This window comes from Histoplasma capsulatum (assembly GCF_000150115.1).
Source record: "Histoplasma capsulatum G186AR genomic scaffold supercont2.4, whole genome shotgun sequence".
Classification (NCBI taxonomy): Eukaryota; Fungi; Ascomycota; class Eurotiomycetes; order Onygenales; family Ajellomycetaceae; genus Histoplasma; species Histoplasma capsulatum.
Window position 1 is genome coordinate 1937551 of NW_025544804.1, and position 14626 is coordinate 1952176.

Below are 14626 nucleotides of genomic sequence, written 5' to 3' on the forward strand. Positions count from 1 at the left end.
CAATTTCTTCTGCACTTCCCTATTGTATGAAACATCTTTACAACCAAGGCAAAATAAAAAGCGGCAAAAAACTGCAAGAATAAGAAAAAAAGTCCGTAGCGTCTAGGAACATCCACCTCTGCGGTTCTCTACTATCCTGGATGTATTCCTCTCTCTCGTGAATCCCCATGTCCATGCCCCCGGCTCACCGCCTTTTGTCCCAGCCAATCACAGAACTGCCCGGTCCTCGCCAAGGAAAGCTTGTCAGTTTCGCGCTGAACTGCCAAGCCCTCGCCAAGGGGCGGAAGGTTGGGTGGAATCAGGTACGGAAATTACGTTTCGAAGCTTTGGTTACGTCCGGTATATATTTTGGTAACCAACGTGTAACATCCTGTGACGAACGACTCACCGGAAGCTGCTGATTAGCTGGGCGACCAGGCTGGGAGACTTGTCGAAGTCATCAATCATCATGCTCGGCAACATGTGAAGATACGATCTGTGGTTGGTTTTATTCGTCGATGTATTTTCCTTCTTAAATCGTCGCGGTTATCTCAGCATCAGGACAAAACAGAGAAGAATTCAGAAAGGAAGAGAAAAGAAAAGAAAAGAAAAGAAATAAGAACCCTACGACCACAACCAGAAGAACAAAACCAGGTCATCACTGTCATCACCGCCCAGTGGTTGGAGTGGACTTTCTTCTGCTTTCCGTCGTTCAATGTTTCTGTTGGGGGGAAATACGGCGTTTTGTTGAGGAAAAGAAAAACCAAACTTACCAGGTCCGAAAGGTGTACCTGTTAAAAAACAGCTGAAAACAACTCAATATTTAACCAGTTACCGAGCTTCAGATGTCATCATGTTATTACGATAACTGTAACTATTAACTAACCTTCTGATGATCATGGATTCATAGTTACTACGAGTTAGTTGAAAGTCGTGTCGCTTGAACTAGTTTTACACCAATAATATTAAAGTTGAATCGAATCCATCAAATTTACAGTACTGTGGTGGGGAAAAGCTACTTTTTTTAATATATGTTCCTTGTTTACTCCGTACGGAAGGTATCATCATGCCATTCATCGGCCAGCATCTGGCCCGCGCATAACATTGAGGAAGCTTTGTTCAATGCTACTTCTGGGTCGGTCCGAGCATGGCTATATTCTTATTACACAAGTTACAGAGTTACATATTTAGGTGTATAGACATTAATTAATTCAATCAATCAATCAATCAATCAATCAATCGTTTCAACGCTAACCTCCATGTGGGGTTGTGGTTATCAAGAAAGGATAAACAAGGAAAGCCACATGTCGCCAGCCAGTTGAGGTGCGATTTTTCTCCCTTTCTCTAGATCGATGTATAATATAATAGTGAGAATACGAAACGAGATACAACGATAAAAGAGGGAGATGAATAAATGAATAGATGCTCTACATTGCGTGGTGTAAAACACCGTTGAAGGATATATAAAATTCCTAATTCAACCAATGACTCCAACCCTCCGTTCAGACCCGACCAGCCAACAACCCCCGCCGCCGCTGCCGCCACCACCACCACCACCACCCGCACCACCCGCACCACCAGAAACGTCCAGGTTAACCGTGGTCTTCCGCAAATTCGGCGACACAAGCACTGTCTCGGCATGATTCAGATAATCAACCTCGCAAGGAACTGCCCTCCGCTGCACAACGCTTGAGGGCAATTCCGGATCGGCCGCCGACGCCTGCGTGACATACGTCTTAATGTCCAGCCCGGGCAGCAATAGGTGGCCCGGCCGCTGCGGGAGGAGCATGACGGTGAAGGACCGCGTCTCGCCTTCCTTAGCGGTGAAATTGCCCCGGCGCCGCCCGCCCACGAGCCACACGTCCGGGTTCACGAGGATCTCGTAGGAGAACTCGAGGCTCGCTTCTGGCTCCCGGGCCTGTACGGGGCACCAGCGGCGGGTATGGCGTATGGTTAGCGTTGCGGGGATCATCTCCCCGACCGTTGCGTGGATGAGGTCGTCTGGTTTGGGGATGGTGAAGTTTGCCGTGTGAACGATTTGGACATTGGGGACGTCGACAGGGATAATTATCTGGCGGTTGGGGATGGTGGTGCTGGTGGCGGTGGTCATGTCGGAGTCGTTCGGGAGTGATAGGGTGGTGTGTTGCTGGATTGGTTGGTTCCTTTATTAGCAAATGCGCGTCACCACGCGGGCTACTTTCCGTGATATCGGGAAACCCTTGTTTTGGCCTGTTGTTAAAACTTACCGTGTGCCATTCCTTGAGCCACGAGACAACTTCCTTTCCGAGCTTCCCGCCCAATGAGTTGGTCACGGTTTCCCACTGGACACGCTCATATGACAATATATCGATCTCCCTGATGAGGCTAATTATTTCCATGTCATTCGCAGTCCATTCTGAGCGGAATGCTTCAAGAAGATGAGGTGTCAGGAGCCGAGCTAGTTGCGCAAATTTACTTGCGCAAATATCCTGTACAAATCGATTTTCAATGACGCTTAGGCACTCCTCGTCAAGACAGGTAAAATCAATAGTCAGTGCAAGAGACCGTTTTGACGCATCTGCTTCCAGTGCTTTCTCTCCGCGGGGAGTAATTTTGTAAAGTACCGATGCCGACTGTCGAGGGAAACAATCAAGGACTTGCCCATGATGAATACTGGGTTGGACCTCGTATACCTCTGAGCTGGGGATCTTGCAGTTAAGTATCCGGAGGGGTGTGGCCATGGCCGGGCTGATCGTGAATCTTGATATTAGCGAGTCGTCTTTGAATATATCTTGAACATTGACGCTCACTGGCAGTGTCGAGATTATCGAGGTTGCAGAGAAATAAGAGAATTGGCAATCAGCCGTCTCATAAACGACCTCCAAACGTGCAGACAACGTCGTTTGATCGTCCTCAATGGTGTACGGAATACTCAATCTGGCGGATGAATTTGGTCCAAAGCTCGTGAAATCAATCTGGCCGGATTCTGCATTCCCTTCCAACTTTAAGTCGCCATCTACAATGCTGACTTCTGTAATGCGGAGTCTGAGCCCAGCAGTCGCGGGTTTTACTCGTAGAGCGCCCTTGAGTATATCGTTCCAACCACTTTTTAGTCCGATTTCTATTGTTCGTAGCTCACTCAGGTTAATGCGATACGGAGGCGAAACTTCTGCTTGAAGTCCCCTGGCAGGAGGGTAACAGAAAACAAATGGGCGCTCAGCTTCGTCGTCGGAATCATCCGCGTTAGGTTGCTGTAACCCTGCAGAGAATGACGATGGTAATCCATATTGTTGGACAAACGTAATATTTCTGACTCGCACCTCAATGCAATCCACCATATATTTTCCATGTACTGAAACCTGAAGCGTATTTTTTTTTAAAGTTAGATAAATACACGCATAAATACGTATATTGCAGAAAGAACATGATCAGCAACTCACGAAAGCGTGGAGGGGGATTTTCGATACAGTCGACTTTACGACGACCGAATCCAAATTTTCTAACCAGATTTCGCTGCTATGAACACCTGTGGAGTTAACAAGTCGCATCTTTACACTATCAGCTTCAATACTATTTCCAAGAAGAAATCTTAGGGAAAGATCAACGAGAATCCCATCCTTATCCTCGAAATGATGGATGGTCGAGTTGATATGTATGCCACTGAAAAATTCATTGAGTGGCACAGAAAAGTCGGTGGAAAGGACCTGTGATGTCTCAAATAGATCATTGACGTAGTTGGAAACCAATGTGCGGGCAACGGGGGGAAACGATGATGGTGCTGCAGAGATCAATCTCTTGCTCCGAAAAGACCCTGCCTTTTGCCCTGACTGTGCGACCCCGGCATAATTTCCAAGTAGCTTAAGAAGGACCCGAACGTAGTCATCTTTTCGGCCAAGATGCTTTAGACATCGTCCGTACAGTTCAAGCATTACCCCTTCCAGAACCCCCCAATGGCAGCTGGCATAGAACGGAGCCATTTGATGGAAGTACGAGGCTGCGGTACCATAGTCGCCTGCGCGGTATCTCAGCACTGCAATATCGGCCATTGCCATCTCAGCAGATCGTGTTCTATTTGCTGCGACGTAATGGCGAAATATCTGATCGGTTAATCCTTCATACAAAGAGTTATATTGTTTTTCTGATCTGCAAGAGCTTATCAGTTTCGGATTTTCAATCCCTCCTAGCACCGGCGTGACTTCCTGGTCCACAGTCGTAAATTCTTGTGTTTCTCCGTCCCCATCTAGAGATACGTCCTTCAATCCCGTTGCAGCTTCGTTCTGTGCATCGAAGAGTAATCCCAGGTCCCGCCACTTCTTCGACCAACCACACCGTTGTCCAATATTTTCCAAGGTCCGGCGAGCGTAAAGGAATAAGTCACCACGGGCAGATGCAAGCTCAGATTGTCCGGTCCTCAGTTGGGCTGAAACACTCGACCTTAAGGAAGCCAGCGGGGCTCTAGGCTGCGCTCCGCTATACAGTCCTGGAGACATGATGTCCAGGCTAGTAGGTCGACTGCTGATCAGAGTATTGGCAGTCAGTGAGCTCGACCGCTTCGGGACGCCCGGTCGTGTCTCCGCAACAAAATTTGCCAGCACGGACGCATTCACCAGATCCCGTGTATTTCGAAGGGAAGCCTTTGGGATATCGAGGGAATCCGTGGCGGTTTGGATTAGTACCTGTGAAATTGCGGAATATGTCCACGAATATACTATGTTGTTGACAACCTCCGTTACACTGGATTCATCGCGATCATGTTCTAGCTCGTCGAGGCCAGCATACAGATCGTGTCGCAAGGTTCGCGACCCAACACTAATAAACTCGCTTGCCCGATCACATATTTCTGCAAGAAGTGTTAAATCCTCAACTTCTTTGGCTAATTTTTCGTTAGTTTGATCCCGTAATGAAGGAGCTCTAGCAGCTTTTAATAGCAACATCATCTGTCGAGAAAAAATGTATGCCCGAAAATCGAAGACTGAAATATTATTGGCAAGGATCATTTCACGGTACGGTTTTTTGTGTGAATCAAGAGGAAAGAGATCTTCGCCCACGGCAATGACGGTAGAATAATCATTTCCATCGCTTCCCTCGCTTTCATCTTCGTACGAATCGTCGGTATTTTTACTAACATCATTATCGGCCTCGCTAGGTACCAAACCTAGAGCCTTTTCAGCCTTCGCCCTCACATCCTTGGTGCAACTGAGAAATGTCCCGCCATGTTGGTCACCCTTAGCAACAGACTGGTCACGAAGAGCCGCATCCAATCCAACTGCAAGCTCATCGTATCCAACCAGCGCATCTGCATATAAACCAACATGTTCAAATCCGCGCGCAAGCCCCTCTTTCAAAATAAAGAACGTGCAAAAATTCCATCCAGGAAGGTTTCTTTGTGAGTCCTTGAGCCGAATATCTTCTTCATATTGACTAACGCGATGATCAAAAGACGTGAGGATCGAAGATTTCAATTTCGCAACTAGGTCCTCGAGTTGGTCGGCTAGCTCTGGAGGTCGCTCATCCGATTCTGCCTTCGGGATGCGTAATTGTACGACACGGTCAATAGACGACTTCGATGATCCACCAAAATCCGCTTTAACTTTCTCCAGCACCGTAGTAGAACCTCTGCCGGGCCATTTTGACCCCGCCGCAGATTTGTCAGCCACCTCCGTGTGGCCAGAAACGACATGTATTATAAGCCACTCAAACGCATCGTGATTATCCTGTGTAGCAGATGAGCTGCTACTTTGTGGGGGTGTGCCATGTGTCTTGATCCATTCCCGGACCGCCTTCCTTGTAGTAGACTTGTAAATATCATTATCGTCGCAAGATAAGATATATATTTTCAAGTATGGTGTTTGGCGAAGGCCAGGTATCTGATGCCTTCGGTGGGGAACTGAACCACTCGCTCCATCACTCGGTCGTCTCTGCTCCTGGTGTGTGCTCTTTACAGGGATGAGGTCGACATGGAGGGAGTCAATGGAACGAAGAGGCCGGGTGGGAGACTTCCAGTGAAGGTTTCGGAGGGGCAAAGTCTCTAGAATAAGAGGTTTAATCGAGGGGAAGAGCCCGGAAGGATCGGTATATTCAACTAGAAGGTAGTTTTCAGTCAATCTGCTTGGCTGAATTTCAGGGTGGGGAAAATGAGAGCGAACCGGTCACGTTGGAGCTTGCGCGAGGGTTGGCATCCATCAGGCCGAGTTTTAAAGACACGGAGGATAGTATGTCGCCATCACTTGGGATTTCTCAACAGGTGGATAGACCGCCTTGCACTTCTATCTCAGCGTGGAAAGTGAAGTAACGTTGGGTTGCATTTAACTGCAAAAGTACAAAGGAGGTCAAAATTGCTCATCTTGGCAACATCCGTCGCTGCTTTAGCTTAAAGGATACTTGACTTGTTGAATCATCAGCCCCTTTTTAAACACTTTGTTTTCATCAATTTGAATACACTTCATAATGATATTTCACCCTGGTGTACATCTACGTCTTCAGGTCTTCCGTCGAAACAACCACGTACAAGTCTTTCGAAAAAATGGACTGTAGTACGTACTGTGGAAAACGATTCAAAGTAAAGCTTGGAATTAAATATCGATCTATTTACCTACGTATATTTACCTTCGTATATATACAAATACCACAGAATGGGGTAGAAATCAAGATATAATCGATGTTTGCTGATCGAGCCGGGGCCCGGGGCCCGATAAAAAGGAAGATAGCGAGTGAATCAAGCGATGGTCGAGTTTTCCAAGATGACAAACGAGGCATCAAACTCCAGGGAACAGAGACCGTATCCATTTATAGCAAACAATGAATAAAAAGGGAAAAACAGAAGGAAAGGTACATATTCCAAAACCATGAGCCAGGACATGCCAAGTATATCGATACTGTGGCAGTGTCCCATCATTCAGGAACCATACGGATTTCTTGAGTTTGGGGCAGATGACGCGCCTTGAACATTTGATAACCCCGAGAAAGACCGTGCCAAATATCAGGTACGAGGTTCTGTAGCATGGCAATAACAACGACAATAAGAAGCGGAATCTATGCGAAAGGGAATATTAGTATGGTGCAGGGAGGGATTGTTTTTTCGGCGTCAATAGAATGAGTACTACTTACCCAGATGAAAAAGAGGTTCCGGTCACTGCGAATCCTCTTCATCTTGCGAGCATGAGCCTGCCGCAGCTGCTCCTGTTGCTCATGAGGAATATTCGCTCGTCCTATTCTGACATCTCCAATATCACTGGGACTCGAGATGGAGCTAGCAGACGACGCTTCGCCTTCTGAAATCATCTCGAAGTGCTGATCAACTGCTGCGTCCCTTGCAGCCTGGACCATTGATGATTTTTTGAGATCATAATCCTCCTCCGTCTTATCAACTGGATATAAATCCTCATAGGCTGGAGGGGAAGAGTTGCCAGTCAAACGGTCCCAGCTATCTTTTACCACAGTGGTGGGCCATGATGTGGTTGGCCGCTGCGGGACGAGTGAAGTAATTCGCCGCATCATAGGGTACGTTTGATAATCTGGAAGAGTTGGCATTGGAGGCAAAGCTGGAAGGTTGGGGAAAGCCCAATTGACACTTTGCTGGAACTGATTGATTTGAGCGGCAAGCTGGTTGCGCCAGGCGATGAGCCTTGCAGGAGAAGATACATTACTCTCATCTCCACCCTCAGTTTCTCCGTCGTTTGGTGGTTGTACACGACTAGGTTGAGCACTGGACTCGTGAGGACGTGAAAAGTAGAAGCCAGCGTTGCTGTCTCGGTGTATACTCGTTCGTCGGGATGCAGGATAGAAGAAAGGAGAATCAGAAGCTTCGCCTGCCGGCTCGGACTCATCACTTCCATCCGATGAATCATCCGACGAATCCACATCAATATTTTCCGAATCGCCGGACCATATTTCCCAGGACATGTCAAGTGATGCAGAACTTGGGCGGCGGCGCAACGACCGAGTTGAACCGACACTGCGCGATCGATAGTGTCGAGCAGGTACGAGGACGGCTTGATGTGTTTCTAATGAGGTTGCAAGATCAGCCGGAGTAAAGTCACGCAAATTAGTAGCAGCCACGTTAGCATCAGCCAAACGTAGGCGATGGACAATGTGAATATGGCCACTCAAAGCCGCCAGATGAAGCGGCGAGTTGCCATTATTATCTTGTACATTCGGGTTCGCACCCCTGGCAAGCAGTCCAGCAACGAATCTAATTAATCCAAGCGAAGCAGCGTAGTGAAGAAGGGTTTGTCCTGAAGGAGAACGGCGATTAAAGCGCGGTGATCTGGGACTGTCATCCAAATCCATGAATTCGAGATAGACAAGCATCTTCGCATCTAAGTCATTTATGTTTGCCTGTGAATTCTGATTTCCATGACCTTGCTGCCCATTGCCTTGGAAGTTACCCTGCAAGTTCCACATATTACTTGATCCTCCGCCCATGATTTGCTGAGCGGTCTGAAAAGCGTCCGCGGGGTTTCTCAGTTTTTGGCCTAGGATGCCAAGTGCGACGCGGTACATTTGGAGTTCTCGATCATCCACATAGCGGAAAAATATTGGTTGCTTTGGAATCATAGGCTGCGTAGATGCCTGGAACTGTCCAAAAGTCGGGTGCTCGTGTTTGAATACAACGGGAACCGTGCCAGGTTGTAACGCAGGGGGAGTAAGACAATTCAAACACTTATCTCCCCAAAATGTTGTCGTCGTTGCCAGCGTATCGCCAAATACAACTTCCATTCCAGGATAAAACCCGCTACCGAGCAGAGTTACCTCACTTCCGCCGGTGGTTGAGCCTTCAGACGGGACGAGCTTGTGGATCATAGTGGGCAGTCGGTTTGGCGGATTAGGTGGAGATATGCCCCACATTTGGCTCGATACAAGAGAACCAGGTGGATTCGAAGGTCCCTGGAAGTGGTTACCAAGACCTGGGCTTCCAGGACGACTTGTCTGGGCAGAATTTGGAGCAGATATCAACTGATTCTGGGGAAGATTGTCAGATGACCTAGGTCGATCGGTGGGGCTGAAGAAGGCTATATCGTTGTTGTTTGGCGTGGGTGGACCGTTTCCAAATTGAGGAGTCATCGACGTCGGTATAGCAAATGATCTCTCGGCTTGTCCATTAAATTGTTGCTTTCTGGACGTTTGAGAACTTTGCTTAGGTACAGTAGCGTTTGTTGTAGCGGCTGCATTGCGAGAATTCTCCACTTTTGTCATTGTCAGCCCCACAGGAAGTTTACCAGAGCCACTCTGTTTACGTCGCTTGCTGGAGGGTCCTTGAAACTCGGTTGGCGAAGCTTGTCTGGAAAGGTTTCGAGGCGGAACCACAGCAGGAGGGTGCGCTTGCGTATTTTTAAGTGTGCTCGAGGTTTCCCGAGAAAAGGCGAATTGGTTCTTTCGCAGTGCTTGCAAATCCGTCGAGGAGTGAGATAGACGGAAAGGAGGTTGAGCTACCAACGAGGCGGCCATGCTCGGGTTAGCGCTGGCAGGGAACACCCCAGCACCAGGAAGTTGATGTCCCGCAGGCAGGGTAGAATTTTGCGGAATGGAATTTGCGGGAGCGTGGGTTTTATGATCGTCGGTAATCATGATAGAATTCGTTATCGTTTGAGAAACAGTGTTGCCTAGGTGATCTTTGATTGTAAAAATAACCCTGTAATTCATTAATTAGCAATGACTAGGAAACTGTGGTTAAAATAATACGTACTGGAACCCGAGTTTCTCATTCTGGTGTCGACAATAACAGGCAATGCGCATAGGCAGCTCGACTTGCATCGCGCCAGGGGGTGCAACTGCAGATGGAGACTCGGTACTCCCTGTAACTGTTCCGGTGGGTTGCACCCAGTCCTTCAATTCCGTTGTGTTGAACACAATGACGCGTTTCTCTTCGTCCCTTTGGAACAATTCGTCTTCTTCCGGCTTCCTTTGCTTTTTGCGTGATGCCCGCTTCCGTTCTCGCTGGACACATCCAGAACATATCTTGACATCACCGCCTTCTAATGGCGTCTCCTCCTTAGGTCGACCATCTTTCTTAGAGTCTGACTCCACTGAAGAGTCTTCAAGTTCTTCCTCTCGCGCTCTCGCAAATGCTCGCTCTAGCTTCTTTTTATCCTGCATAGCACTGGTACAAACTACGTTCGTACGAAGTTCAAGAATCTCTGGTGACGGGCCAGTGTCTGGTTTGGCGAGGAATTTCGGCTTTGAGATGGCATGACTTGGGAGTCGTAGGTTTTTGACACCAGGAGGCAAAGGGCACAAAGTAAGCTTAATCGGAATTTGAGTTTCCACTCGCGACTTCAGAGACGTTGGGTGAACTACCAACTGGGGTTTACCATAATTCTCCTGACTCATATTCGGATGGAATGCGGAAGTGTCACCATTAGTGGGGAGTTGGGATACGGAAGATTGTGTCATCGGATCGAAGTTGAGTGGGTTAACTCCGAAATTTAGGCTTGGAGAGAGAGTAGAGCTAAGAGGAGAGGCGGTGCCGTTCATATTGATACTTCCAAAAGTCTCTTCTAGTTCTGAACCTGGCGACTGACGCTCCCACTGGTTCGAACCAGATTGACTTTTGCTGCGGAACGCTGAAGGTTTAGATGCATCCGATGATCCACGGAAGTAGAAAGGGCTCGCTGAGGTAGAAAAATTCTGGAGTGAAAAATGTCAACAGCGTGTTGGATATATCAGGGAAGGAGAAATCGCTCAACTTACTGTCGACGGTGAATTAGATTCTATAACTTGATTTATTGTATTTGATGGGCCCCGCAACATATTTTTTGGTTGCTGAGATTTGTGATTGGTTTCTGGGGCAATCTCCACTTTGAGAGGGCTTGGGCTGCTAGCGGCACTATCAAAATCGAATGCGGAACTCATAGCCTTGTTGCTCGTTTCCAGGTCGGTATCTAATGGGTAATCGCCATTAAAGGGTGGTATGTCATTAGTTTGCCCAAACAAAGGCGAGTCTCCCACGGTGAAGTCGACCAAGCTCGGCCATGCTGGGGTAGAAAACCGATCCCCTGCTCTGCTACTCTGGCTAAAAACAGCAGAAGTGTTAGACGTCAGAGAGCCGTTCCGCAAATGTGAGAGAGGCGAATCAGCGGACGAGCTATGGGTCGAATCTTCAGGAGAATCGGAACGGGTATCGGATAATGGTGACTGGGTTTCCGGAAATTTTGCTGAGGAGCGTTGATGTCCTGCTTTTATCAATCTTGCTGGGGACAGGCACGAGGTTGAGTTGGATGGTTGAGTCGCTGTGGAAGGCCGCAAAAAAATATCATCGAAACCGTCTTCTTCATGTGGCGTTGATGCCTGCAACACAGAAGGATCAAAACATTTCATATCCCCATCACCATAAAGATGTTCCATGTCGCCGTCAACAATGAGTGGTTCGGGGTGTCGAAATATAGGCGATGAGGAGTTGTTGGGGGGCCACATTGCACCCTGGAGCCCTTTATTCACACAATGTTAGCGAGTTGGAGATGTAGATCCGGGTTTGATGATCGAAAGGGTCAGAGGATTCGGGTATGTGTCGCGGATGCGATGAGGCTCTGGATGAGGACCGAGGTCGTTCGTTGTTTCTGCCGATGTGATATGAAATCCTATACCAACTGCTGTTCACGGAAAAGACAAAACGCTAAGATGAAATGTTGAGAAACCAGTAATTAATAGTGGCAAATGTGATAACGAGGGGATCGGACGTGATGAGATAAAATGGAGAGAAATTCCGTAATAGCTGCAAAACTCCACTCAGCTGCTAGAGCTGCAGCGGCTATTGCGACGAATCGTAGCTCATAGGAACGGGAAATCTAATAGCGGCCTGACAAAGGCCATGGCCCTTGTGTGAGTGATGGAGATGGCTTCGACGTGGGACGGGGGGAGTGGACAATGGAGGACGATGGAGAGAGCAACAGACCGGCGGACAGCGAGGCAATGTTGAGGATAGAAAGGCACCCAGGCGCTAGTCCTGATTGGGCTACCAAGAGGGCCCTGGCCTTTTATCAGGGCCAATATCAACGCCACCACCGACTGCTCACAACAAACAAGGGACCTTGGAAGGAGATATTTCACGCATCATGACATATATGATATACAATTTCTGCTACTATTACTTTACCAGCCTCGAAATTTCTGTGTCCTTTATTCTGGATTCTACTAAATTATGGTTCTGCGGGCCGTAAAAACCCAATACAGGGAACTCTGTGAACGGCCATGAACACCCTTTTCGTCGTGGAGACTGGATCAATGATGTTGAAGAGTATGATATCTCACAATGGTACTCCGTACATTTCCACAGATGCCATGTCATTCAATGCTCTCTCATTCTCCCTTGTTATTGAAGTGTGCTCTGAAATTCACATCCACCCTTCACCGCAACAGCTTCTCAAAAAACAAAGTAGCAATGCATCTGCGTGTTCCTGTGAACCTAACCTCTTTAGCCCTAGCTAGTCGGGATGTTGACCGCTAACATTGACCGCTTAAATTTTGCCTTGTGGGCGACAACCGCGCTTCCCTCCATACGTTGCATCAATTTTGACGAACCTTGTTGGCACAACACCCGACATTTGATACTGCGACGCGCTTGGGCACGCATTTTATGCGGGAACTGTCCTGAGAAATGAGGAGATGGCTAAACGTCATAAGAAATGTTCATATCTCTACAGACAATGCTACAGTGTGGCATATGGAAAATTACCTTACTCTGTTTGATTGATTTGTCACTCCCTATGCTAAATACTGGCGAGTTCATGATGAAATACGTTAACCCAAGATCGACCGTATGGGTTGTGGCATGCGAGAATGTATTGCTTCTGCTTCCGAAGCCCCTGACCTGTCACAGGCCGAGCACTGTGTTGGTTATCCAGGGTCATTCCTGTGGCCCTGCATCCTCTATCTAGAGCGCCACCACCAGTGCATGAGTCATAAATTAAAATCGCTTCTACATGCTGGGATATGCTAAAAACCAGCTTTTTCCCCGATGAATCGAGCGAACAAAGGGTTCAGCCGGGCGATCTGCCTCTATATCACTTGCAGATATTGTTTCCTGCGAAATCGATTCGGTTGCCGCAACCCCACCCATATCCCTGTGTGAATGCTTTCCTCCTTCATCGCTGGACAGTTTCTGTAAAAATTCCATGGCATGTTCCTGGTCGATTCTTTCTTGAGGCTCGTGAGACGCAAACCACCTTGGTAGACAAGGGATTTTCCGTTTAGAGTTGCGACCATAACCATAGCCGGTCGTCGGAAATATGAGTGGGAATATACGAGTTACCAGCGGCCGTAGGGTCGGAAGAGAACAACATATTATTGCGACATTACATTCAACAGCTGACCAGGAGGCCGCTGCCGCATTATGTTCTGAATGATATTTGAATTAGCTTGGGGAAACATGCGGAATGGCGTCAGCAGTAGGAAAATCATACGTACCTACTAGGTCATCTGATCTCGCAAGTTGACGAAGGCTCTCAAGACGAAGACCACTTGTGATGCAAACACTGATAACGAGAACTGAATTAACTTTCTGAGCAAGGAACATAATTTGGTGGGGATTGTTGGAAACCGATTCAAGGGGAATATACAATCCTCCAAGAGCGAAAACTAGCACGAGAGCGATTCTCTTCCTTTTAGGAATATTTAGCCTGATGAGAATCGGCATGGGCATCGCAAGCAAGACGACATCTGTAACGATGTGCACGATCGCTGTGGATAGCCAGAATGCATCCCTATTCAAGCAGCTGCCTTCTACCATGTCATCCCACCATCTTCTTACTGGAACGCATGTGAGAAATGACCCTACAACCACCCACAAGCCGTATATTATTAAGAAAAATAGAGCACCAGAGCAGGCTATACGTATCCGACTCCCTGGGAATATTCGGTGGTACTGTAAGGCGATGGATGCTTTGGTGCAAAAGAGGCTAGCGTTATAGATAGGGATAGATGCCCAAAGGAGCTGCATATTCAAACCTGTTAGCTCTTGCAAGTAAGACGCACAACGTTACCACCTCTGAGAACTTACGATCACCTGTTGCTTGAACGTTTCAAACGTGATTTCACTCCTATTACCGCCCAGTCCGGATTTCCATTCTGCTGATCGTGAGCGTTTCCTTCCTGTATTTGAAACCTCTTTCGCTAAGGGCTAATCAAACATGAGTTCATTCCAAGGGGTTTCAATTACTTACCGCCAATGAACAATCCCATGAATCCAAGGGAGAGAATCTGGTTGCCCTGGTCAGCAAACTGTTGTTCACACGGATTGATTCCCTAGCATACCAAAGACACTAAGCACGTCCAATCGTCAGAACCGATCTTTTTCACCAAAAATCCCCTTGTGTAAAGACGAGCGGATACAAAAAACACCGCCAGCGATGTGAAGGTGATGGATAATATAAGTGCGTCTTTGGCTTTATCCTCCGACTCCTCACTCAATCCATTTTGCATCGCCCAATTGGAGGTTTCCATCTGCACCTCCAACTTTCGAATTCATCCGACGTCGTAAATATTGCGTATGTCAATGACATCTGAAATATGTTTGCTGATCTCTCTAATCTCGAAAACTCAGTGTTCTCAACTATCTATTGGCACCCGAAGAAAAAAATGGGGGGGCAACTTGATGAGCTATAAAGTACACAACCTTTTGTGATGGACGTATATTGAATAATCTATTAAGCGGCATGGAACGGCCATTTGTCGG

The 14626-nt window shown here is 47.6% G+C and overlaps 4 protein-coding genes across 4 annotated transcripts; 1 reads left to right on the forward strand and 3 right to left on the reverse strand.

The window, feature by feature from the left end:
* Positions 1 to 167: 167 nt before the first annotated feature.
* Positions 168 to 923, forward strand: HCBG_03693 (uncharacterized protein; the record flags this gene model as incomplete). The annotated part of the gene is made up of 3 exons (XM_045430742.1): positions 168 to 302; positions 406 to 755; positions 890 to 923. 3 exons carry the CDS (start codon positions 168 to 170, stop codon positions 921 to 923), a joined length of 519 nt encoding a protein of 172 aa, XP_045288885.1.
* Positions 924 to 1456: 533 nt separating this feature from the next.
* On the reverse strand, positions 1457 to 6141 carry HCBG_03694 (transport protein particle complex II subunit TRS130; the record flags this gene model as incomplete). Its single annotated transcript, XM_045430743.1, has 4 exons — positions 1457 to 2125; positions 2226 to 3317; positions 3399 to 6040; positions 6105 to 6141. The coding sequence occupies 4 exons, from the start codon at positions 6139 to 6141 to the stop codon at positions 1457 to 1459; spliced, it is 4440 nt and encodes a 1479-aa protein (XP_045288886.1).
* Positions 6142 to 6513: 372 nt separating this feature from the next.
* HCBG_03695 (ankyrin repeat protein) lies at positions 6514 to 11370 on the reverse strand (the record flags this gene model as incomplete). The annotated part of the gene is made up of 5 exons (XM_045430744.1): positions 6514 to 6990; positions 7066 to 9589; positions 9644 to 10584; positions 10648 to 10969; positions 11039 to 11370. The coding sequence occupies 5 exons, from the start codon at positions 11368 to 11370 to the stop codon at positions 6850 to 6852; spliced, it is 4260 nt and encodes a 1419-aa protein (XP_045288887.1).
* A 722-nt stretch (positions 11371 to 12092) lies between these two features.
* Positions 12093 to 14394, reverse strand: HCBG_03696 (uncharacterized protein; the record flags this gene model as incomplete). Its single annotated transcript, XM_045430745.1, has 6 exons — positions 12093 to 12169; positions 12475 to 12562; positions 12926 to 13290; positions 13360 to 13701; positions 14115 to 14151; positions 14206 to 14394. The coding sequence occupies 6 exons, from the start codon at positions 14392 to 14394 to the stop codon at positions 12093 to 12095; spliced, it is 1098 nt and encodes a 365-aa protein (XP_045288888.1).
* Between the last annotated feature and the right edge of the window lie 232 nt (positions 14395 to 14626).